At 64.0% G+C, this 23446-nt stretch overlaps 2 protein-coding genes and 1 long non-coding RNA gene across 4 annotated transcripts; 2 read left to right on the forward strand and 1 right to left on the reverse strand.

Moving 5' to 3' along the window:
- Positions 1-180: 180 nt before the first annotated feature.
- Positions 181-8735, reverse strand: TCEA2 (transcription elongation factor A2). Of its 2 annotated transcripts, none has more exons than XM_019426226.2 (10): positions 8448-8735; positions 5348-5410; positions 4919-5024; positions 3763-3853; positions 2444-2574; positions 2108-2164; positions 1490-1644; positions 1273-1416; positions 592-663; positions 181-398 (listed from the first exon to the last, which is right to left on the reverse strand). In XM_019426226.2, the coding sequence occupies exons 1-10, from the start codon at positions 8517-8519 to the stop codon at positions 390-392; spliced, it is 900 nt and encodes a 299-aa protein (XP_019281771.1). In that variant the 5' UTR covers positions 8520-8735; the 3' UTR covers positions 181-389. The 2 variants fall into 2 exon arrangements, with proteins under 2 accessions (XP_019281771.1, XP_019281770.1); XM_019426225.1 differs by having other exon boundaries at positions 1273-1419; positions 8448-8692.
- A 589-nt stretch (positions 8736-9324) lies between these two features.
- On the forward strand, positions 9325-9960 carry LOC128773426 (uncharacterized). The gene is made up of 2 exons (XR_008417654.1): positions 9325-9435; positions 9807-9960. It is a non-coding gene; the product is annotated as an uncharacterized LOC128773426 (long non-coding RNA).
- An 8872-nt stretch (positions 9961-18832) lies between these two features.
- Positions 18833-20513, forward strand: SOX18 (SRY-box transcription factor 18). The gene is given in 3 exon segments (XM_053889980.1): positions 18833-19462; positions 19602-19777; positions 19779-20513. Coding segments are annotated over 3 exon segments (1203 nt in total). The 5' UTR covers positions 18833-19104; the 3' UTR covers positions 20448-20513.
- The last annotated feature ends 2933 nt before the right edge of the window (positions 20514-23446 follow it).

The raw sequence follows: 23446 nt of genomic DNA on the forward strand, positions 1-23446 counted from the left end.
CAGGCCCCTCCGAAGGCCAGCGGGCTCTTCCCTCCACCTCTGTTCCACTAGGGCCAAACCTAAGTGTCACCTGATCCCAGGGAGGAGGGCCGTCCCCAGTGGTGGGGGGGCAAGGGCGGCCCAGGTCACAGCCCAAGACCGTGCGTGGCCCACCAGAAGCAAGGGCCAGGAACAACACCATGGCAAAAAGAAACATTTAATAATTTGGGGGAAAGAGGAAGAAAGGTGTACTGCAGGCAGGGTGGGGGGGGCAGGGTGCACAGCCCTCTGAGGGAGTCCAGGTAGGCACAGGGCAGGTCTCCAGAAGCTATGTCTGTCGACAGAGGACGCGGGGAAGGCCATGGCCAACGCTGGGCACGGCCCAAGGCTTCAGACATGTCAACGAGGGCTCAGCAGAACTGCAGCAGACGGGAGAGGCGTCAACCACGCAGCCTCCGTGACCCCCGCAGGGCGAGAGTCGGGGCTGGGATCTCCACCCACCTTGCCTCAAGTCCCGGGAGGCTGGCTGGGCATAGCTGTCCCCCATTTCACATCACACAGATCCCACACAGGCTGGAGACACCCGCGTCCAGAGAAGGCTCACCCACCTACCTTCCAGCGGTTTCCACACTCATTACAGACGACAAAGGTGGTCATGGGCTCATCAGAGCTGCGGGTCTGCACCTGTGAGAGCCCCCCACCCCAGGCCCAGGGATCAGTCACTCAGCAAGAGGCCCCAAGCAGCAAGTCTTCCATCAAGTGACAACTTGGGGAGGCTACCCATGCCCTCGGGTAGGGGCGGTATGGCAGCACCCAGGCCCCTGTGGGTGACCTGTGCTGAGGCTGCGCCAGTAACTCCAACCCTCCGGCCACCCCAACCCTTCTCCCGTTACCAGGGACCCCTGACGTGTCCCGAGGTCCACATCAGTGTCCACCTCCACGGGCCTGAGCACAGTCCTGTGGCCACCGCCAGGCAGCCTACCCCACCCACTCCCTTGCCAGTGCAACGTTCCTCGCGGCCCCTCCGTGCTGGATGAGGCCAGCGCCCCCCAACGTTAGTGCCCAGAGCGAACCACCACCTGAGACGCTGCTTACTGGGGACCAGGGGTGCTGGCAAGGAGGAGGTCCCAAAGGTGGCCATCCCTCTCCCCGGCCCAGTCAGTACACATTCACAGTGCATGTGTCCGGACCCAAGTGCAGTCCCCGCCCCACAGAACTGGGGGCAGGTGCGGGCACCCCTCTTGCTGCCCTCAAGTCCCTGGGACCCCGGGAGGACGGCTAGCGGCAGCTCACCTGCGTGTAAGTACAGCTCTTCTTCTTGCACTTCCCACAGGTGAAGAGGTCTGTCTGCGTGCCCCCCGTGCGGGCCATCTGGTGCTCTCGGATGGCCTCCTTGGTCATCGCCTTCCGAATCTCCTTCAGCTCGTCGCTGGCCATCTCCTGGGCAAGAAGCCGTGTACTTACCCACTGCTCACAGGGGTGGCCCCCGCATCCCTCCCGCAGGACTCACCTCTGACGTCATCACAGCGATCTGCTGGGGTGTTATGGCACCGCACAACACGTTCCGCCGCAGGTCGGGGTTCTTAGCGTCCTTGAGGTTGGAGATGCGGCTCCGCACACGGTTTTTATACTTCATGTCCGTGTTCCCCACGTCCCGGAAGATACGTGCAGGTGTTTAAGGACCTATCCAGAGGCCAGTGCTTCTGCCTTCCACCCACCCCCTCGGGCCAGCCGAAGGAGGCCAGTGAGGGCCTCCTCGTGGGGGCCCTGTCGGGGTAGGGGCTGGGAGGGGAAGGGGAGCCCAGCAACTCAGTACCCACCCACACCGGGCACCGAGGGGAAGGGCTGCCGGGCGGGGCCGCCACCAGACCCCCCCCCCCCCACCACCGCCGTGGCTAAGGCCCAGCTGCAGGTTCAAAGCCCCAGTGACCCCCGCCCCACCAGCAGGCAGAATCCATCCCTCAGCAGGTCTGGGGAGGGCCCTCCTGGTCAAGACGGGTGAGCCCACCCAACTGACCGACCACCCGGTGAGGGCACTGGGGTGGTGGCCCCCAGGGGAAGCGGGGCCCGGCTGGCCTCACAGCTCGACCAGAAAGTCCCAGATCCCAAACCCCTGCGCAAAGGATATATTCCTCAATCTGGGCCGACAGGCCCTCGCAGTCTGCACCGACGGCCATGTGATCATCTGCAAGAAGCAGCCCTGACTAGCCGCCCCTCTGGCTCCACCACCTCCAGCCTGCCCCGCACCTGACGCCCAGGATCCGGGTGCTCTGGTGACCCCAGAGACCCCCTGCTCCCCACACCCGGGGTCAGCTGCAACGGCTAGGGGAGAGGGCTGTCCCCCAGGACCCTCTAAACTCAGGCCGCTGTGGGCAGGCAGAGTCCGGGCCACCCCAGAAGTCTGGGTGCGTATTAGGAGTCAGGACCCCCAGGCAGGCTGTGCAGCGCCCGCCAGGGCACTCACGGTCTGTCTGCAGGGCGGCGGTCAACAGCTCACGGCACTTGTTGCGCACGGCATCACAGGTGACCGGCACCGGGGGAAACGTGGTGATCCTCGGGGCCGATGGCATCCTGGGCAGTTCTGGCCTCTTGCGGCTGGAGAGAGACAGGCCCGCTCGGGCCACGTATACCCCCATGACACACCGGTCCCCACCAGGAAAGCCAGCAATACAGCCACAATCCCCCCCCATCCTGGTCGCTCTACCTTGACAGCAGCCCATGGTCCTGCCCGCCTGCAGTCCAGCCCCCCATGCCCCCATGCCCTCTGCCTAGTTGGTCAGAGGCGGTAAAGCCAACTGGGTGGGGTGTACTCTCCCAACGAGGGCACGATTGGGACCGCATCACCTGTAACGGTCTCCACCCTCCAGGAGGCCGGATGCAGGGCCACGCTGCTCAAGACCAGCTGCCATTTCAGGGAGAGGCAGATGGTGTTGGTGGCTGCCCGAGACCACGGATGGCCGTGCCCAGCGCAGATGCCCCTCGAGCCGCTGGGCACTCCCTACAAGCTACCTGACGACCAGGTTGCATCCACCAAGCCCTCTCTCCTCACAGCCCTGCATCTTGTGACCCTGTGGCCCCCAGGTTAAGTCAGTGGGAGCAGGGGCCTCCTGGAGGAAAAACAACACGTGCAGGGGGGAGCAGACGAACCCACGGTCCTGCAACCACGCTATAAATCCAGAGCTCAGCCCTTCCTGGCCCCCGGCCCCTTCTGCCCAGTGGGGTCAAACGCAAAGCAGCCTATTGGCCACAGCCCACCCCCAGAGGACCCCCAGTCTCCATGACTGCCCTCTCTGGGGTGGCAGCAGCGAGACCTCAGTGCCCCCAGAACTCGCATCATGCTGCAGGCTGGGGCACCCAAGGGAAAAAGAGTCCAGAAGCAAAGTGACACCAGGCTGAGGGGGATTGGCCAGAGTGGGCCAGTGAGAACCAGACCCAGGACGTGGATGTGCAGCTGGGGCGGAGGGGTGGCACAGCCCCCCCCCCCCCAACAGGCCTGTTCAGGACACGTAGCAGCTCCGTGCAGCCAGGTGGACACAGCCTCACCTCTCAGACGCTTGGGGCTAGAAAGACAGCGTCCAGAGGAGCTTTGGAAGAGAAGTGTGCAGCAAGAGGCCGACCAGGCCGGGCTCCCTGGGGAAAGTCCCTTCCAAGGAACCGAAAGGGCTGATGCCTTCGTATGACCTCAGCAGACCCAGGGCACAGGGAAACCAGCACCTTCATCTGCCGAGCACGGGGCACCCAGGGGGCAGGAGGGTGTGCACCTGCCTTCCAGATGCACGCTACCTGGGATCCTGGGCCTCAGGGGCCTCCTTCGAGGACGATGCGGGCAGAGGTCCACCCCTCCTCTGCTCCCTGGCTTTGGCGTCTGAAGCATCTGCGGGTGCCAGGAAAGGGGGAGGCTGGCTAGGGAGAGGCAGAGCCAGAGGGGAGGCCCAGGCCAGGGAAGGGAGCGGATCACCACCAAGACATAGCCTTAGCCAGACCACCAGCCCTAGGCCACCAACCCGAACCCCACCGGGGCCCCTAGCTGCTGAGCCTTCCACAACTGGGGCCCTCTGTCCTCCCCGCTCAGAAGGTCCCAAGACAGCCCCCACCCCCTCTTTCCTACCCCCCTCCTCAAACAGGCCACCTGTAAGGTTTCTCTGGGGTCTACCCCACTGCCCATCCAGGCAGGGAGGACTGCCATCTGCCCAAAGTGACCCTTGAGTATGGAGCCCCCCAAGTGACAGCCCCCACAGATGAAGCATGATGAGGCATGGTCATTCCTCAACTGGGCCTTGGGGGTCACAGAGAACTGCCATCCACTGAGCACGCCCCCACAAGGTTCCTGAAACCCTAGCCTGTGCTGGGGACCGGCCCACGGGATAAGGAGCAGCCCCCACACCACCAGGAGAAACACACTTGTCCAACACGTGGGCTAATGGCCACGCGGGAGTAGAAGAGACCCATTTCGCAAGGGTTTGGATAGAGCCCAGGAGAGGCTGGGAAGGTGGGGAGTGGAGGAGGGGGGCCTCAGGGTCCCGAAGTCGGCATCTCTGCAACCCCCAGTCACCCTGTGCTGAGTGGCTGTGCCCCCTCTCCTCTCCCCTTGCCCCCCAAACCTTCTCCCCTCTTCCTCTCCCCCCACATCTCCTCCAGCTCCTTGCCCTCTAGCTGCCCTGACACCTCTCAGTGTGACCACCTGCCTGTGCCAGGTCCCTGCAGGGCCCCCCAGCCACCCTCAATGCAGTCCTGCTCCTATCTTGAACTTTCTTTTCTCCTTGCTCTACATGGAACGCCTCTCCCCCCAGCCCCAAGCCTTCCTGGACCTGTTCTGTCACACCCCCGCTCCCAGGTGGCCCTGGCTCAGGGACAGCACTGCCAGCACCCGACACAGTGCTGACCAGCGCTTCTCAGGGTTCCCCTTGCCCCAGCTCTCAGCCTGCTGCTGGACCCGCACCCAGGAGCTTCTTCCAGGACTTGATGAGCGACTTGGCCAGCGCGATGACCCCCTCATCAGAACTCTGCTTCCGCAGGGCGTTGACGGACATGCCGACGCGCGTAGACTGCAAGGCAAGCAGCCTGGGCTGAGGGGCAGCAGTCAGACCCTTCTCGCAGACCCTCCTAGGCTCCCACAGGGCAGGGGGTGGGGACCAGCTTGTGAGGCGGACGGCCTTTCCGAGGGTTACTGTCCCATGTGGAACCCAGGAACCTCGGCAAGGAACGGGGTGGGTTATCTTTGGATTCCCCTTTGTCTTCCTCAGCAACAAAGGCAGGGACGGTCTCTTCTGGGACAGACACCTGTGCCAACCAAGGCCCAGGGCATGGGCCAGGAAGCCCTGCCAGGTGCCCAGGAGCTGTCCCGGGCAGGAGGCACGCAGGGCCCTACCTGCAGCAGGTGCAGCGTGACGGGCATGGCCTTCAGCTCCCGCAGCAGGTCCATGGCTCCCTCCTGGAAGGAGAAGGGGGACCTTCATAAATGACTTCAAGGTCTTGGTGGGATGATCCCACCTCCTCCTACACACAAGGGTAGGGGGGCACAAACAGTGACAATTGGAGATCCACCTGTGGTCAGGTGCCCAGGGAGGGTCAGGACGAGAAGGAAAGCGTCTTTGTACATTCAATCCCAGCATTTTGGGTCACTGACCAAACCATGGCTACGGGAAACACCGTCAAGGACCTCAGCCCCTCTCTGGCAGCAGTGCCACACCTAGGTGCAAGTGTGGGGCCCCTGGGGTACTCACTGTCCTGTCCGGTCTCAGGACAGGTGGATTGGCAGCATACCCTGAGGTGGCCCCCCTACCTGCTCAGAGGGGGCGACCCAAGCAAGGTCAGTGTCCCCTGCTGAGGCCAAACGCTCTACTCCCACACCTACACCATATCCAGATTCAAGTCCTGTGGCCTCGCCCTTCATCAATCCCTCCAGGCCTTGCCTGAACCCTCAGGCCAGCCACCTTTCCCACCTTGCCCCCTCCCACCCCACAGCTTTGTTTCTTCAAAGCTCTCTCCCATGCCAATGCCATGCCCAAATGGGCCATTCTCTCCACTCGAGGCTCAGCTTAATGTTCAAGTGTGCCAAGTTGCTTGCCCCAGGGCCTTTGCACCTGCTGCCCCCGCTGCCATAGAAATACCTCCCAAATAGCTACAGGTTTGTACTCTCCCGCCTTCAAAAGTTTGTTCAGATGACACCTTCTTGGCAAGACCTCTTCTACTTAACATTGAAATCACAACCCATGCAACACCCCCATCCTCCTCCCCTGCTTTGCTCTCTTCCACAGATGCTTCACTTTTTAACACACCGCTGTGTTTTAATGTATGGGTCTCTCCCTTGACATGAAGGGGACAGAAGTAACCTGACCAGCCACCCAAGATTGAGAGCGCCCCATGTCCTGCAGCACAGGCCGTGGGAAGGGCTGGCCCCACTCCCAGCCGCCCCCGGCCCCCCCACCCGCCCACAATCTGGGTAGCACCTCTGTTCTGCAGCCCCCTCCCTGTCACCCCCAGCGGGCTCTGCCCCTCGGCCTGTGCAGAGTCCAGCCCTGAGGTGATCTCCTCAGGGAAGGAAGATGGTTGTCAGAGCCAAGGACACAGTGCTGCTCACTGATCATTTTCCCTGAGACAGAGCCTTGGGCTGTGTAAGGTCAGTTTCTCATGGGCTCCAGACCAGAGGCATAAACACAATTCCCATCATGGCTCCCAAATCCCCAAGAAGCCTCACAGGGACTAGAACCGCCGCTGGCTCTCACTGCCCATGCCACAGCACCCCCAAACCCCTTAGACTGCCTTCCCAGTCTAGAGGGTGGTCGACACCCCCTCTTCAATCTCCCCTGGAGCTTCTATTCACGCTGTGGCCGTGCTTTCGACCTGCATACACCCTCCTCCCAGCTCTACCTGGCCCCAACCAGCCCTCCATGGGTTCTATAACCCATCTCTGTCCCCACCTGGGGGGTGCTGTCTCCTTCAAGAGAGGAAGCAGCTTCTTTCTCTGGTCATCTCTGGAAACAGCTAAAGATTGTTCCCACACCCTTGCTCTGTGCTGCCCACGGCCTCCCAGGGGTATGAAGACAATGTGTGTGGAGGGGGTGCCGCTTGCTGGATGAATGAATGAGTGGGAGCCAGCCACCCCTCTGGCCCCAGTGTAGACCCCTGTCCAGAACCTGGTCACCGGGGACCCAGGACGAGCCTGCTTAATCCCAAAAACCACCCGAAGCACCAGTGCAGGCGGACAGCCCTGGGGCGGCTGTCCAGGCATCTCAGGCCCGTGACTGAGCCTCCTCCACCACCTCCCTATTCTTAGTCTGCAGGGGAGGGCAGGTTGTGTTTATTCAGCCTCTCGGGAAGCCAGCCAGGACCCCTCCCAACATCCTAAAGGCAGGTGCCACCCACGAAGGATGCTTCCATGTGAGGGTACACAGGTTGCCAAAATCTCAAAGCTGAAGACGAGCTGCAATTGGAACCCCATCTACCTGCTTCCTCTTAGGGATCATGACACAGCCTCCTACAAAGGCTCACTGACCACAGGACAACAGAGGCCGGGCAGCATAGTGAGCACAGCTGGCGGGGGCGGGGGGCTCTAGCACCAAAGCACTCCCAGGCCAGGCTCACCAGACCTCCCAAGGGTCTTAAGCAGGGGTCTCTACATATCTACCCACTCCCCAGTTGCTGCTGGCTGAGTCCTGGCTAAGGAAGGGAAAGAATTTATTAGGGAAATCTGGTTCTTGTAGGGCAGGGACAGATACAGAGGAAAAGGGGGGCCTCTCCACCAGGAAAGGCCTCTGGCCCGCTTGTGAAGGGGTATGAGGGCCACAACCCCAGGCCCAACAGAGTTAAGCGCTGTAGCTCCAGGAGAAAAGGGGGTCCAATCTCACACTCCAAACTCTTGCACACTGAGAAAGGATGTGGGAGACCCAGGGTGGGGCAGAGGGCTCTGAGTCGGGATGGGGGGGGGGGGGGGGGGAGGGGGAGGGAAGCTGTCTGCGGAGAGTCCTGAGAGCGAGAGGGAAACTGTGAGGATGCCCAGGCTGAGAAGGAGGAAGGCAGGGGGGGGGCGGGGCAGCCAATAAGAGGTCTGAACGGGCTGGGGACTCCGCAAGGCCTGAGGGGCGGGACCGAGGAATGCTTCCGCTGGCCGGCCCTGGTAGGGGTGGGGTGGGGGAGTCCAGAGTTAGGGGGCAAGTAAGGAGACGGGTCTCAGGTCTGCGAGATCTCAGCCTGGTAGCTGGGGTCTGAGTCCAGAGAGGGCGGCTCCAGGGACAAGGTCCAGGCCCGACTGCGGCCTCTGCCGTGGGTGCGGGAGTGAAGGGCAGGGCTGGCCCAGGGCAGGGGTCTCGGCCACCGACGGGGGTCTCCCCGCGTCCCGGGAGTCTCTGCTGGGGCGGGGTCTCGTCCTGCCCCTCGGGTGGTCTCCCCGACCCTGAAGGGGGCTCGGCAGGCTCGGCAGGGGTCGGCGGGGCGGGGGTCCCGGGGTCCTGGCGGCCCGCGCCCCTCACCGCACTCTTCTTGGTCACCATCTTGTCCAGCCTCCGGGCGATCCGCGCAATCTCCTCTTCTTTGCCCATCATCGACACGGGGGCAGGGCCCCCAGCGCCCGCCGCGCCAGCCTCAGCCTCCGGGCCTAGACCCCCTGCCCCGGCCGTCGCCGCCTCCCGCACCCGTCGCAGCCGACGCAGCCCAGCCGCGGGCGGGAGACCCTCCGTTCAAACCCCCGGCCCCCGCGGCCGCCGCGCTGCATCCTGGGACATGTAGTTCTCGCGGCCGCCCGCCTCGCGCGCGCTCGCCACGCGCTGAACCACAACTCCCAGAAACCATGCGGCTCGGCATGGCTTCCTGGGGAGTGTAGTCCTGACGCGGGCCGTCGCCGAAGGACGACGGGCCCGGAGGACTCACAATCCCACGAGCCCCCGCGCGAGGCGGTTAGCCGGCGGAGGGCGCTGCGGTAGCGCGAGGCCAGAACGTGAGTCCCGGCCCCTGCGCGACCCCGAGGAAGTCCCACCCCGGCCCTCCGCCCGGGAGCTGCCCGGGGTCCAGATACGTGGGACCCACAAAGGCACCTTGGGGTCCGTCCCCTATCTCCATCCGCTTCGAACGCTCCTCTTCCACCTTCGGCCGTCCGGGGACAGCCGGACCCGGCGGGAGACACCCCCCCCCGACCCCACCCCACCCCCAAGCCTGCGCGGACCCCCTGCGCTCTCTGGCCTGGATTCTGGCCCCTGAGCCCTGGTGCGGGGCGCCCGGAGGTGGGAGGGAGCAGTAGCCGGATGCAGGGTTTGGAAGAAGCCGGGGCTGCGGTTCAGAAGGTGCCGGGGGACTTGGGAGAGGCCGCTTGGGCAAGGCTCCTGCCTCAGGAGTCAGCTACCGGCTGTGAATCCCGGGCTCTGCCCTTGAGACCAGTCGTTAACCGCTGTGCGCCTCGGTCTTCCCATCTGTGAAACGAAGATGGTAACATTGTCTGCCTCAGAGGGCTGCTCTCAGGACGATGTGAGTTGGTACAAATCATGCGTTGAGAACAACAGATCAGGGGACACAGCGTGAGCAGTGCAGTGGTCACCTTTGCTGCTGGAGGTCCCTGGGAGTGGCCACACGGTACTCAAGTCGGAGGGATGGCGCTGGCAGTGAGAGGGCTGGGGAGGGGCAGAGCTCGCATCCCCTCCAGATGTCTGCCCCTTCCTCAGTGATGCAGATGCTGAGTGGTTTGCCGGACAGGGCACAGTTCTAGGGCGAGGGTAGAAGCCAGAGAACTGACGTCTATAGTGTTGTGGGCCCCACATTCGCTAAATTTCAGACCAGGTAATTGTGAGACCAGGTGCCTGGGTGACTCAGTCGGTTAACCTTCTGACTCTTGATTTCAGCTCAGGTCATGGTGTCCCTCTGTTGTCAGATCAAGCCCCGCGTCTGGCTCCATGGTGAGTGTGGAGCCTGCTTGGGATTCGGTCTCTCCCTCTCTCTCTGCCTCTCCCCTGCTCGTTTGCATGTGCTCTGTCTCTCTCTCAAAAAATAAATAAACCTTAAAGAAAAGTGACTCTAATGCGTGACCTAGGGAGCTGGTGAAGAATGAAGACCCTTGCTTCTTGTAACCCAAGGGTGGGGCCCTGAGGTCTTTGCCCTCTGTCCACAGGGGCAGAAGCACAGAACTGTGGCCAACCAGGGTGGACTCTGAACAGTGGGCACCCAGAGGCGGGCAGGGGCTCAGGAGGCCGGGGGGCTGTGTTCCAAGTGTGCAGATGGTGCAGACAGAGCCGTAACTGGGAGGTGGCTAGTGGTCTGGAGTTTGTGCCCAGCCCCATGACTTGGTCCGCGCTGCTGGGAAGAACAGAGGCAGTCACAGGACAGGGACTGTGGGGGGTTAGGGGGAGACGGGGCAGGTCTGGGAGCTGAAGAGGCGGACTTGGTGGGGTGGCCGGGAGAGCAGGACGCAGTCTCAACCTGGGGCTCAGGGACCAACACCCTATCAGGAAGAAACCAGGTGGGAAGGAATCTTCGTGTCCTTCCCGTTGACCTCTAGTGGAAGCGTATTGTCCCTTTGGTTTTGAATGGAGCGATGGCCCACATCTCACAGCAGTGCCAGGACTGGCCACAGCACAGACGGGAGCCACTTCCCTCCACGGCCACCCTGCCGGTGCCCCGGGTGGTCACTGCTGCCGGAATCTGCAGCGGTGAAGAAGCGCTTAGGTTTCCGTGTCACACGTTTTTTGTTTTTCTGTATCACACGTTTTAGGAAATCCTTTGGTAGCTGTGTAGCGCTGTAACTGGTTTCCTTTGTAACCCTATGAATTTGACTTTCTGCTCGGGCCCCATGACATGGCACCAGAGTAAGGTCATGGGCCAGAGAAGAGGCTGTCAGCTGAGAACTAGGGCCCTTCCGCTACGCAGCCACGGTGAGAATCCTGGGCCTCCTGCCTTGGACCCTTTCTCCCCCACGAGAAACCAGGTGGTCTCCAGCAAAAGACTGGGCTGCAAGGCTGCAGTGGGGTGGCCCAGGGTGGGGCAGGTGTTGGGGAGGAGGACAGAATAGGTGGGGCTGGGTGGCAGAGGAGGCAGGGTGCTTCCAAGCTGGAGACCTGGAGGCCACAGCCCTTCCCCTGTGACAGGAGCCCTGAGCCATGGTGCAGTCCAGGGTATGGCCCCATGCTGCATGCATGAGTGCCCAGGGACCAAGTAGGGTGATCCTGCCCGGAGGCCTCTGTGGCCCTTGATGAACGAGCAGCGGCCTCTAGGTGGCGGGAGGGAGCCACAGACCAGCAGGCCAGCCAGCTACCCACCACCCTACCCCTTCGGAGGCCAATTCTGGCCACAACTGAGAAGTAGCCAGAGTGGGGCTGTGCTTAGTCGTGGAGAGAGACCCTCACCTGTGGGGGCTGTAGGTGGATCCCACCCTCGCTGGGGCAGCACCCACCAACCCCAAAATTCTCAGTATTCCACTTCAGAAGTTCCTGGTCACGGGGCCCCTCATGAGTTCACGACCTTTGGAACCTTGCTTAGGATGTTCACAGCCCACCGCAGACCCCTCGTGGACCCTCTTCAACCTTGGGAACTTACTCCCCAACAAGCCGCCTGAGCCCCTGGGGCCATCCAGCACCCTCAGAAAACTGGTCAAAGAGGGTAGCGTCACAACCACGGGATTCTCCCGGGGGGAGTGGTATGTAAACCTCGCTGTACCCCTACTAGGGGGGTACCCCTACTAGGGGACTCCAGGGCGGGGGCCTTCCTGGTCCCCTTCCTGGTCCAGGCCTCCTACCCTGACCCCTCTGCAAACGAAGAACTTCATTTCCCCCGTCTAGCCACACGCAACAGGGGAGACAGTTGCTCACGTGTGCACACGCTGGCCATACCTGAGGGCGCACGTGCACAGACACTCAAAACCCCCTGGGACTGTCCACGAGCTGGCTCCCAAGGACTGTCAGCTGGGAAAACCAGGCCTTCGTTCCACCCGCATCTGCAGCCCAAGACACCTAATAGCTGCTCAGTAAATATGTGTTTCATGAAGGAAGGAAAAAACAATAACCCGCAGTGGGTGGGCAGTAAGAGACCCACACTTACCAGCCACCACCCAGCAAGGGAGCCCTAAAGGCAGGCCCCACCCCCACCCCCAGGGAGGGCCAGCTCAGGGCTGATGTCTCCTGCTGCTTTAGGCCGAAGGCCTGACCCACAGATCTAGAACCAGATGGGGCCCTCCCTCCAGGACTCCCAGCATCTCCTGCTAAGATGGGCTGAAGCAGGGGAGGGGGGTGTGGGGGCAGAGAGTTGAGAGCTGAGTCAAGGCAGGTCCGGGCTGGGCTGGGTTAGGAGACCATGAGCCGTGAAAACGTAGACGTGTGGGTGGAGGTCCAGCAGCTCCCGATCGGAGGTCAGAGGTGAAGGGGAACCAGCAAGAAGCAGAGAGGAACCCCCAAGGGACGGAAGGCAGCGTGCACTCCTTCCCAGACCCTCCCTGCCTGTCTTACTCCAGAAGGCCCTCCTGGACCCTCCGCAGGCCGCCTGGAAGTGAGGGTACCCAAGACGGCGCCATGGGGCAGCCCCCAGAGAAGAGAGCTGCACGGGCCGGCCCTCAGGAGCCCTCCTCTGTGTGGAGCCCGGCCCTACCCTGGGGGCTCAGGGGGAGGCACAGCCCCGACAGGGACCTGGGGACACCCCAGCGACACCCCCAGGGTCCACCACACATAGGCTGGACCACACCTTTGGCCCAGAGGCCTGCCCCTCCCCCATCCTCAGTCCGGAAACATCGGAAGCTCAGGCCATTTATTTTTCTATTTGCGTCCCCCGCCCCCTGCTCGCCCAAAGCCGGCCATGACCCAAGCAGGTCGCATCCGTGCTTCCTTTCTGGCTGAGGCAGGGGCCTCAGTGGGAAGGCCCAAGCCACTGAACTCACATCGAGCCCCACCTCTTGCTTCCCATGGCCACAGGGTGTGGGGGCATCTTGCAGCCCCAGAAGCCCCCACACGTTGTCCACTACCCTTAGGCAGCTCTCCCCGGGCCTAGGTGACCAGCTGTTTCTACATCCACCGGACCCCCCAGGCCGCCAGGGCGGCCACCACGGTGTCACTGCGGGGCCGTGACCCCAGCCAACCCCATCAGGGCTTCCCTCAGATCCTGGCCTCTGAAGTCAGGCAGGGCAGTGACCAGAGACTCATGCCCAGCAAGAGGCCTCATCCCGTGCACCAGCAGATATCTCGGCTCTGCCGCTGCAGCAGCCCTCTCTCTGGACCTCAGTCTCCCAGTCTGCAGAATGGGAAGAGCTGCCCACCCAGGGTAGCATCTATAGGAAAGTCCCCACTCCAGCCCATAACCTTGGCCCAGGCCCAGCTCCCTCCCCCAGAGGCAGCACTTGGGGGAGGCAGAAGGCATCCCCCAGAGGCCACATGCAGTCCTGGCGGCCTGCTCCAGGCTCTAACAATGTGCTTCCCCCCACACAATTCCCAGAAACGCAGCCTCCCTGCCCTGCCAGCCAGCCTGGCGGCCACTCCACCCTCCCCATCCCCAGGGGCCCCAGGCGGGGGGTGGGGGGTGGGGGTGTCGGGGGTGGTCACGGGCCATAGGCGAAAGGAGGCAGTCTCACTCCCAGGGCACCAAACCCGGGGTCCCCAAGGTAGCTTCTCCCAGGGGTCCAGGCACACCAATCCTGCCCTCCTGGAGGGGGACCAAGGAAACTCCTCAGGGAGGCAGTTTTCGGCTGAGGAGCGAGGCCTGCTCCGGGAGCTGCCCTCCTCCCCTTCTCTCCTGATACTAAGTCCATCCTTGCTGAGCCGCACATCTCCACACAGCAGCTGAGCTGAGGCTGTGAAAACTAAGTCACATCACACCCCTCCTCTGCTCAAAACCCTCCTAAAGTGACCAACTCTCCTTCAGAGGGAAAAAAAAAAAGAGAGAGACCCTCCCAGGCCCCACACAGCAACCTGTCCCCTCCCTTCTGCACTCCCCACTTATCCTACATACCAGCACACCTCTGTGACCCAGGGCCTTTGCACGTGCTGCTCATGCTGTGTAAAACACTCTTCTCTGTGCATCCCCTCATCTCTTTCACATGTTTCCTTCTGGGGTTGGCTCAAAAGTGACCTCACGGAACAACAGGTCGCAAGCCCCCCTGACACAGCCCCTCCTTCCTCTTCCACATCTGCCAGCACCCTTCTTGCACATTGCAGCCTGGCACCCCATATTCTAACCTGCTTGTGGATTTGTTGATTGTCTGTCCCTCTCTATCGGAACGGGAAACCGCACCCCCAACCCTGGGCAAGGACCTGGGTCTGTTTTGTTCACTGCCAGACCCCCATCTCATAGAACAGAGCTGGGTTCGTAGCAGGCACATAGAAACAAACGAATGAATGCATGAATGAATGATTCTTGCCCTTGAGTGAGGGCCACTTGTCAAAGCCACTTGTCAGCACAGCTAGGGCAGCAGCAGCAAAGAAGTATAGCGGCAGGGCCCTCGGGGGGGCTCTGCGCCTTCTCTCCACCATTCCCAGAACAGCTGAGGACTGTCACCAGACCCTGGCAGGAGAGAGGCCCAGCCATCCGAGGGCAGAGAGGTCAGGGTGGGCACTGCCCAGGATGCCCACAGCGCCCCTCCCCACGTGGGACACACAGACAGCCCCCCCTCTGCTTCTCCAAGAGCCCCTGGGGGGCCGGGGGGGGGGTGCAGGGCACAAGTCCTATAGGGCTAGGACACCGGCAGACCCAGGCCCAGGCCACGCTGATGTGAATAAAGACAGCCATGCCAGCAGCTGCCCTGTGCCCTCACTGGGGGGCACTGGGGGCAGAGTGGGACAGAAGCTCCAGGCCTGGCCCGCCGGACGACCGGACAGACAGAGTGTCTGGCGCCTGCTCAGGCAGCCTGGCCCTCGGCTCCCTCCTCACAGCTGTGGCCTTCCTTCCTGAGCTGGCGTTTCCTGGCTCCTCCCTGCTGTTGCCACGGAAACCTAGAGCCCGGTTCCCATGGAGCCCCTGCTGAGCCTGAGTGGGGCCCACACAGCTCGCAGAAACCCCCAGGACACACACGGCCACACAACGCCCCCCCCCCCCCCGCCAGGGCTCACACAGCCCAACACCCCAACTCAGCGCAACACCCCAGCCTGGGCACCTTGACCGTCTACGGAAGTCACTCCTCCCACGTGGGACCCAAGGCTCATCTGTCGCCCTCCAGACACCCACAAGGCCCTGTGCCTCTCAACCCAGAGAAGCCCCCCCCCCCACCTGCTCAGCCCTGCCAGCCCCCCCAGCACTCAGGGGCAGACCCTCACCAAGCACCTGAAGGGCCCACAGTGACACCATCACGTCCACCCCCTCTGCTCATCCAAAAGGCTCGAGACCCTCAGCCAGTCCGACACCCCCCAGAGCACGCTGACACCCTCGTTCCCACAACACCCAGCCCAGCCCGTGGACTCAGGTCCACACGCCTGCGGCCAACTGTGACGCCAAAGCTGACCCTCTCGAGAGCTGCTGCCTATGAGCCTGAGCGCCCAGACCTGCTTCCTCACCCCCACCCCCACCCCCACCCCCACCTTCTCCCAGGGGCAAGGCCCAAAGTTCAGAACCCCCGTGGTTCTGCGCACAGCAGGCCCAGCATCCTAGGGCTGAGAGCAAGAAGGCACGGGGCGGGGCAAGCCAGCTGTCCTCAGGCATGAGCTCCGGTGCCCACCTGAACCAGGCCTGTCGCTGGGCGAGGGACCCCCATGCACATGCACGTGCCCACTTGGTACTAGGCCATTGGGCAGCCTCCTCAGAAGCCCTGAGCCCTGCACAAAGGTTGAGGCTGATCCTGCGCCTTGCCTCCCCCACCCCCCCCACCCCCGCCCCAGCCCCTGGAGCGGCCTCAAGGAGGACCAGGACGAGGGCCGGGCCCAGAGCCCTGGTCTCAACGACCACAGGGTGGGATCTGACGCGAGCAGCCTGGCTGTAAAGCCAAGGTCTCAGAAGACAAGAGAGTCCCTTCTACCTGGACCTGTGTCTAACAGGGACCCCCACCCCCACCCTCCAGGAGAAGGAGGGTCCGGCCCCAAGGGACTGGGTAATTGGTCCCAGCCTCCCTGCTCCTGCAGCAGCCAGGGCTGGGTGGGTGGGAGCCTGTGAGGTCTGTGCCCCGGGCAGCGCCTGGGAGGTCTGCCACTCCCAGAGCCCAGCCAACCCCCCACCCAGCACGGAGGGGGACTGCCCAGCATTCTCTGGTCCTGGCTGAGAGAGGAAGTGGGTGGAGGGCGGGGAGGGCAGTGTCCACTCGGCCCTCGGGCCAGCCCCACGCTCGCAGGGAAAGCTTGCCCCTCTACTCCCCCTTTCTGTCTGGGGAGCTGGGGGCTGCAGACAAGGCCCCCACAAGGGTGAGCAGTAGCCAAGCTGGGCCAGGTCAGACAGAGATGGGTTCTGGAGGCAGAGGAATGCCCCGGACTCACGACTCACCCCCACTTCGGACAGAGTTGGGGCCACTCCAGAGAAGTCTTGGGGACCCCTCCCTTGGTAGGTGTTGAGGGTGAGGCCTTCACTGAGCAGGACCCCTATTCCACACCCTGTGGGACCCCATCTCACGGCAGGGTCCAGCCTCTGTCTGGCTCCTAAGGCCTTGGGCAGACTCCAACACTAGAGCCAACCTCACTCCACACTCAGGCAGACAGACACACAGACCTTCACCACCACGCAGACACAGAGACCACACACAAACACACAAACACGCACAGCTGATGCCCCTCCCCCCAGAACAGCTGACCACACCCACACCGGCCCTTGTATAGCGCTGGGGGAGTCCCCCAGCCCTGTTCCTCCGAGGTCAGGGCCACCCCGACTGCAGTCCCCACCCCCAGCTCCGCCACTGTCTTCCCGTCCGGACCGTGGGCCAGAGCCACGGTCCTCACCCCTGCCACGCAGCACACACAGGAGGGTAGCCTGACCCCAAAGAGGTAGGGGGCACCCCAAGAGGCTCTCCTCTTGCCCCACCCAGCCCCGGCCCACAGGACACGACAGCTGGCCCCCCCCCGAGCAGCACAAGGTGCTACTCTGCCAAGAGGGAGGGTCCTCGGCTGGCGCCAGATGAGGCGGCAACCCTGGGGGATGCGGGGCACTGCCTTGGCGAGGTAGCGCTGGGTGCTGCTACCGCTGGTGGGTAACCGCTTCTGGAGCAGCTTGGTCAAACCTGGGCTTTCGGGAGCTGCAGAGGGCCAGGCAGGGCCCGGGGGGGGGGGGGACTGAAAATCCATCCCGATGTGGGGGGAGGCCGCAGTGGAGGACCCAGTGGGCCTCCTCCCCGAGCCCCAGTGACCGTCATCCCAGAGAGCTGCTGCCCTCGCCAAGCCAGGCCCTGGGAAGCCCAGACCACACCCAGCAGGGCAAAGGTAGTCTCTGCCGGGTGCCGGCTCCCGGGACCCATCCTTCGACCCACAGTCTTCCTCGCGCATCGCCCCTCCCGTCAGGATGCCCAGTCCACCCTCTTACACTGGTCGGACGGGAGCTGGCCCTGCCAGGAGAGGCCCGTGGGCCTGTGGGCTCCCAGGCTGGGGAGCCCTGTGGGGCCACCCCAGGGCCCCATGTTCTTTCCTGCTAACCTTCCCCCTCGACCCAGAGAACCCACTTCTGGCGCCTTGACTGCTCCCAGTGGGGCACAGGCTCCACGTTGCGGATTAAGCTCTGGGGCCCGGGGCATCCGGAAAACAGTCTGGGACGCACGACGCTCTAGTCCTCCGGCCAACGGACAAGACCCTACACGACAGAACCCGATGAGGGGACAGGACGGACATCCGACAGCCCTCGGGTTGAGGGACCCCTGTCGGGCTGTGGGCCTTTCCCACGGGGGGAAAGCTCAGGAGCAGGCAATGGGGGGAGCCATCCCACTCACAAGCACTGCCTACGTGCCCTAGCCCAGGGTCGCTGACACCCGTGGCCCTGAGCCACGGAGCTGCCAGCACCTGGGGCAGAGGCTCCGCGACATGGGAAGGAGGGCTGCCCAGCTCCCAGGCTGCAAACAGTTGTGCAGGAGCGAAAACTCAGATCCCACCCCAGAGCTGGAAAGCACGCTCCTCCCACCCCCAAGAGAACGCCCCTCAGCAGGAGGGTAGGGAAACAGCCCTCAGGGAGACCCCTCGGACTCCTCAGCTTCTGGAGCCCAAGCCCCTCCTGGACTGCCAGGAAGCTCCTCTGGAAACGCTCGCAGGCCTGGCGGCCCAGGGGAGGGGCTCCCCCGCTCCCCTCCACCTGCCCCAGCCCTGGATCCAGCTTCACTCTAATGTGGCAGCGGTGGCCCCAGCGGGGCAGGGCAACCAGTTACCACTGGTCCCACCCCCTGACCCCAACGGGTCCCGGAGGGGAGGAGGAACAAGGCCGCGGGCTCAGCGCCTTCCCTGGAGGCTCCTCTGCCCTCTGGGCTCCCTCCCACTGTGGGAAGCGTCCGGGGCACCTACTGCTGAGGTTTGACCTGTTTGCAGTGGGTTTGGGAGTGATGGAGGGGGCACGAAGACCAACTCTTTTAACTCCATGGACAGACAGGAGGAGCTCGAAGCCCCCAGTCGTGAAGACTCCACATGTACGGGAGGGGTGGGGGCCAGATACCCTGGGGTTATCCAGAACACGCTCTCCCAAGACACAGGGCGCTTTCCCCAAAGTGCCCGGTACTTTTGAGCTAGACTCCAGGAAGCGTTCTTGGGAAGCTTCCCAGGAACATGGGGTTAAAATATGTCCCACTCACGGGGGGGGGGGGGGGGAGTGGGGGTGGGCAGCCAGCCTCCCCCAGTTGCCGTCCGGGGGTCTGACTCCGTGGGTGGGGACGGCACCTCGTCTCTGAAAGTCTGACAGTCCCCGCGAGGACGCCCCCTTCCAAGCTCCAGCCCACATCGGCGGCCCGTTCCCACTGTGTGTGTGTGTGTGTGTTGGGAGGGGGGCGGGTGGCGGTCCCTCCTTCAGAGAGGGTGCGGGGGCAGCCGCGCGAAGGAGGCTGCGGTGGAATCCGGAGGGCCGGAGAAGAAAGGGAGCCCCCGGGGAGGGGGCGGCCCCAGCCCGCCCCGCCCCGCCCCGCCGCCTATTGGCCCCGCGCCGCTATATCTGGGCGCCCACCCGGCCCGAGGCCACCGCCGTCTCCACCGCCGTCCGCCCTGCCCTCCGAGCCCGGCTCCCGAAGTGCCCGCTCTCCCACCCTCCGCGCTCCCGCGCTCCGTTCCGCCCAGGCCGCGCCCAGCTGGAATGCAGAGATCGCCGCCCGGCTACGGCGCACAGGACGACCCGCCAGCCCGCCGCGACTGTGCATGGGCCCCGGGACCCGGGGCCGCCGCTGAGCCGCGCGGCCTCCCCGCCGCCCCCGCCGCCCTCGCCGCGCCCGCCGCTCCCGCCTCGCCGCCCAGCCCGCAGCGCAGCCCGACGCGAAGCCCCGAGCCGGGGCGCTATGGCCTCAGCCCGGCCGGCCGCGGGGAGCGCCAGGCTGCCGACGAGTCGCGCATCCGGCGGCCCATGAACGCCTTCATGGTGTGGGCGAAGGACGAGCGCAAGCGGCTGGCGCAGCAGAACCCGGACCTCCACAACGCGGTGCTCAGCAAGATGCTGGGTGAGGGGCGCGGGCGCGCGGGGAAGGGCGCGGGGCGGGGGTGGGGGGCGGGGGGTGGGGGGAGGGACCTGGGGCCGGGCCGGGCGGGGGCCGGGCGGGGGCCGGGCGGGGCCCGCTGACCCGCACCCACGGTCCGCAGGCAAGGCGTGGAAGGAGCTGAGCGCGGCGGAGAAGCGGCCCTTCGTGGAGGAGGCGGAGCGGCTGCGCGTGCAGCACCTGCGGGACCACCCCAACTACAAGTATCGGCCGCGCCGCAAGAAGCAGGCGCGCAAGGCCCGGCGGCTGGAGCCCGGCCTCCTGCTCCCGGGCCTGGCGCCCCCCCCGCCGCCGCCGCCCGCCGCCGCCGCCGCCCCCGCCGCCGCCGCCGCCCCCCGAGCCCTTCTCCGCGGCGCCCGGCGCGGCCCGTGCCTTCCGCGAGCTGCCCCCGCTGGGCGCCGAGTTCGACGGCCTGGGGCTGCCCACGCCCGAGCGCTCGCCGCTGGACGGCCTGGAGCCCGGCGAGGCCGCCTTCTTCCCGCCGCCCGCGGCGCCCGAGGACTGCGCGCTCCGAGCCTTCCGCGCGCCCTACGCGCCCGCCGAGCTGCCCCGGGACCCCGGCGGCGGCTACGGGGCGCCCGCGGCCGAGGCGCTCAGGACCGCGCCCGCTCCCGCCGCGCCGCTCGCCGGCCTCTACTACGGCGCCCTGGCCGCGCCCGCAGCCGGCCCGTTCCCCGGCCCGCTGTCGCCGCCCCCCGAGGCCCCCCCGCCCGAGGGCGCCGAGACGCTGGGGCCCAGCGCCGACCTGTGGGCCGACGTGGACCTCACCGAGTTCGACCAGTACCTCAACTGCGGCCGGACTCGGCCCGACGCCGCCGGGCTCCCGTACCACGTGGCGCTGGCCAAGCTGGGCCCGCGCGCCATGTCCTGCCCCGAGGAGAGCAGCCTGATCGCCGCGCTGTCCGACGCCAGCAGCGCCGTCTACTACAGCGCCTGCATCTCGGGTTGAGCGGCCGCCGCCGCCGCCGCCGCCGCCGCCGCCGCCGCCGCCCGCGCGTGCCCGCCCGGCATCTCTCCAGGGCGCGCGCGTTTCGGCTACTCCCGGGCGCCCTGCGAGGGTGCCTCCCACGTGCCCTGGGGCCTCTCCCGGAATCCCAGGCCTGGGACCTGTTGGCTGGCCCTGCTAGGGTTAACTCTTTGAAGCGTCTAATGCTTTCCTTGCAGTGTATTTTCTAGAATCAGGCTGTATTTTTCGCTTTGCCTTTTTTATACACGTAATACAACATATTTAATTTTTAATTAAACTTTTAAACTTTTTCTTCCAAGGGGTTTCACTGACCAAAAGCACCAATGTAGCAATATGAGGAATACCAGTATTTGTTTGCTTTAAAGGAGGAGCAGGATCTGCACCCCCCCCCCCCCCCCCCGGACCAGGCGAGGCCACAATAAAGTGACTCGCTCTTTCCTCTGCACACCCGAGTCTGTGGTTGTTGGGGGAAGGGGGAATGGACCCTGGCCTTGCCGTTTCCCAGAGCCTCCTGGGAGACTGCCACCCCAGCTTGGCCCCCAAAACACCCACCTCTCCATCCTTCCAGGATGCTCCTCCCCGGACAGAGTTGGTGGGAGGCATGAGGTGCAGGCACTCCCCACCCCCGCTTCCATTCCCCTCCTCTCCCAACCCCCCTTTTTAATTCGAGCGTAATAGGGGTTGGCGATGCCCCCACACCTCCATCCATGTTTCATTATCCTCAGCTCTTTTAAAACTTTCTTCAAAGTAAATAAATTAAGTTAAATTAAAAATAAATACATAAATACAACTTCCTTCACACCTGGGGACTACTTCTCAGGACTGTGCTCCTCTCCAAAGGAGGCTGGCAGGGTGGACACCTATATGCCCACCCCCCCCCACCCCCGCCGCAGGGCCCTGTCATTCTTAAACCAGCGTCCCCGGAGTGGGCAGCCCCACGTCACACCCATGCTGCTTCCCGGTGACAGGTCAACGACCCGAGCAGGGAGGCTCAGGCCCCGATTCTGGAGCTCTCAGCCAGCCCTTCTCCCCTCCCAACAGAACTGGGCCTCCTCTTTGCACACTTCCTGGTCTCCTGGCCCCTTTCTCTGCCCCCCTCCCCGGCGAGCTGACATGCAAAAGTCAGTCCTAGCTCAGTCTCCCATGCATCTGGGAGCACGGGCTTCTGTGAGTCAAGCGGGGTCTGTACGATGCTGGGTGCAGCTGAGCCCGATTCTCACCGCACACGTGTGAGCCAGTGTGTGCAAGCACGTGTGTGTACGTGAGGCTCTGAGCATGGGTGTGAGCTGTGACACGGACCATCCATGCTCACTGTGTCCGTGTGCACATGGTGCAATAACCCCGGGGCTGGATGTGCATGTGTCAGTGTGTAAACCTAGGCGTCCACACACACGGGTCTGCTGCCTGAGTGTGTGTGGGGAGGCAAACAGGCGGTGGGGCTGTTTCTGCAGGTGTCCTGCTTCTCAGAGGCAGACTGACATCACCTCTATATTAAGTGGCATGGGCTACACACTTCACCTGGGTCCCCTATCCCTGCCTCGTCAGCAGCAAGGCCCCAAAAACTGAGACAGAGACAGAGATATAAAGGAACAGAGACAGACAAGCCGAAAAGGACAGGATTTGGACCCAGAGGTGGAGAGAGACACACACTGGGTGGGTAGAGGGGCAGAAATAGCCCACAGGACAACAAGGACACCATCTGCCCCCTCCAAGTGGACACAAGCATGGTGCATGGCAGGGATGCTGAGGCACAAAGGGAAAAGGGTGGTCCAGTTCAGCCACGTTTGTTACGGGTTCGGAGTGGGAGTGCTCAGCGGCCCCAGTGCTGAGTCCCAGACTCATGCCTGGAGAGGGGCACATGACCCAAGAGTGTACCTCATCAGCTGTCATGGCCCTCCAACTCCTGATCTGCTCTGGGCCTGCCCCCTGGTGGGGGGTCAGGTTGCCCACCCCCTCGAGCCCTGGGTCAGCTGGACCAAAGTGTGCCCCACTGCGGGGACCCATGGCAGCCAGAGTGCAGGAGTCTCTACCCCAGGTGTGGACCCTCCTATCTCCTCACTCCACCCACTGGCCAGGGCAGGTAGGAGGGAGGAAGGCCAGGGCAGGTAGGAGCCACCGTGAACAGCCCCACTAAGGGCCTCCCTGCCTGGGCTGAGGCACTGTCCATCGTCCCACCTGGGCCCCCGCCCCAGAGACACCCGTGGACACACAGAAGAAGATGCCGGACAAGCGGACACAGCCGGTTGTGTCTTTCTTTCCTGTTTCCTGGCACAGGCCGGGGCGATATTCTCCCACCCTCCGTTCTGGGCTCCTCACCCCACCCCCATGCCACCCAGAGGGCCCCTTGAGGTCAGTAGGATGGGGAGCCACAAGGGTGCTTCCGGGGGGCAGCACACAGCGTTGCCCCGTAGGGAGAAGGCAGAGCAGCTGGACCCCTAGAAGCCCCTCCCACGGTGGCAAGGCAGGAGGGCGGTGGGGGGCCCCAATTTGGAGCCAGTCTCCATCGCCAGGGGCTGGGGGACTCCAGGAGCAGGATCTGAACAAGGACATGAGAGGGCCTCCCACAGAGAGCAGCTGTTTCCAATAGCAGCTCCTCAGCTATTGCCCTCAGTGGTGGGCCAGCGCAGGAGGGTGGGGAGGGGTCTCTTCAAAGGACCCTCTGCCCAGGGCCCTGCCTGGGGAGCTATCCAAGGGGACTGGCTCTGCCCTGCCTGGACAGAACAGCTGTCTCAGGCAGAACCACAGCCTGTCCCCCCTCCCTGGCCTGGGCGGCTCCAGCCCTGGGTCAGGTTTCCCACCGTTCCCCCTCCTGGCTCCACCTACCTGCTTCCCCGAGGGTCAGAAAAGGGAAGTCCCCACCCCCAGCTCCCGCTGAGTCAGGCTGGCCAGGAACAGACCCTGGTGGCCTAGCTCCTGGCGGGAAGTTCTAGCAGCCCTGCCTGGCACAAGCCACAGCTCCCACGCCCAGGACTCAGCTGGGC

This window comes from Panthera pardus, unplaced genomic scaffold (genome assembly GCF_024362965.1).
Source record: "Panthera pardus isolate Hobbes unplaced genomic scaffold, ASM2436296v1 HiC_scaffold_25, whole genome shotgun sequence".
Classification (NCBI taxonomy): Eukaryota; Metazoa; Chordata; class Mammalia; order Carnivora; family Felidae; genus Panthera; species Panthera pardus.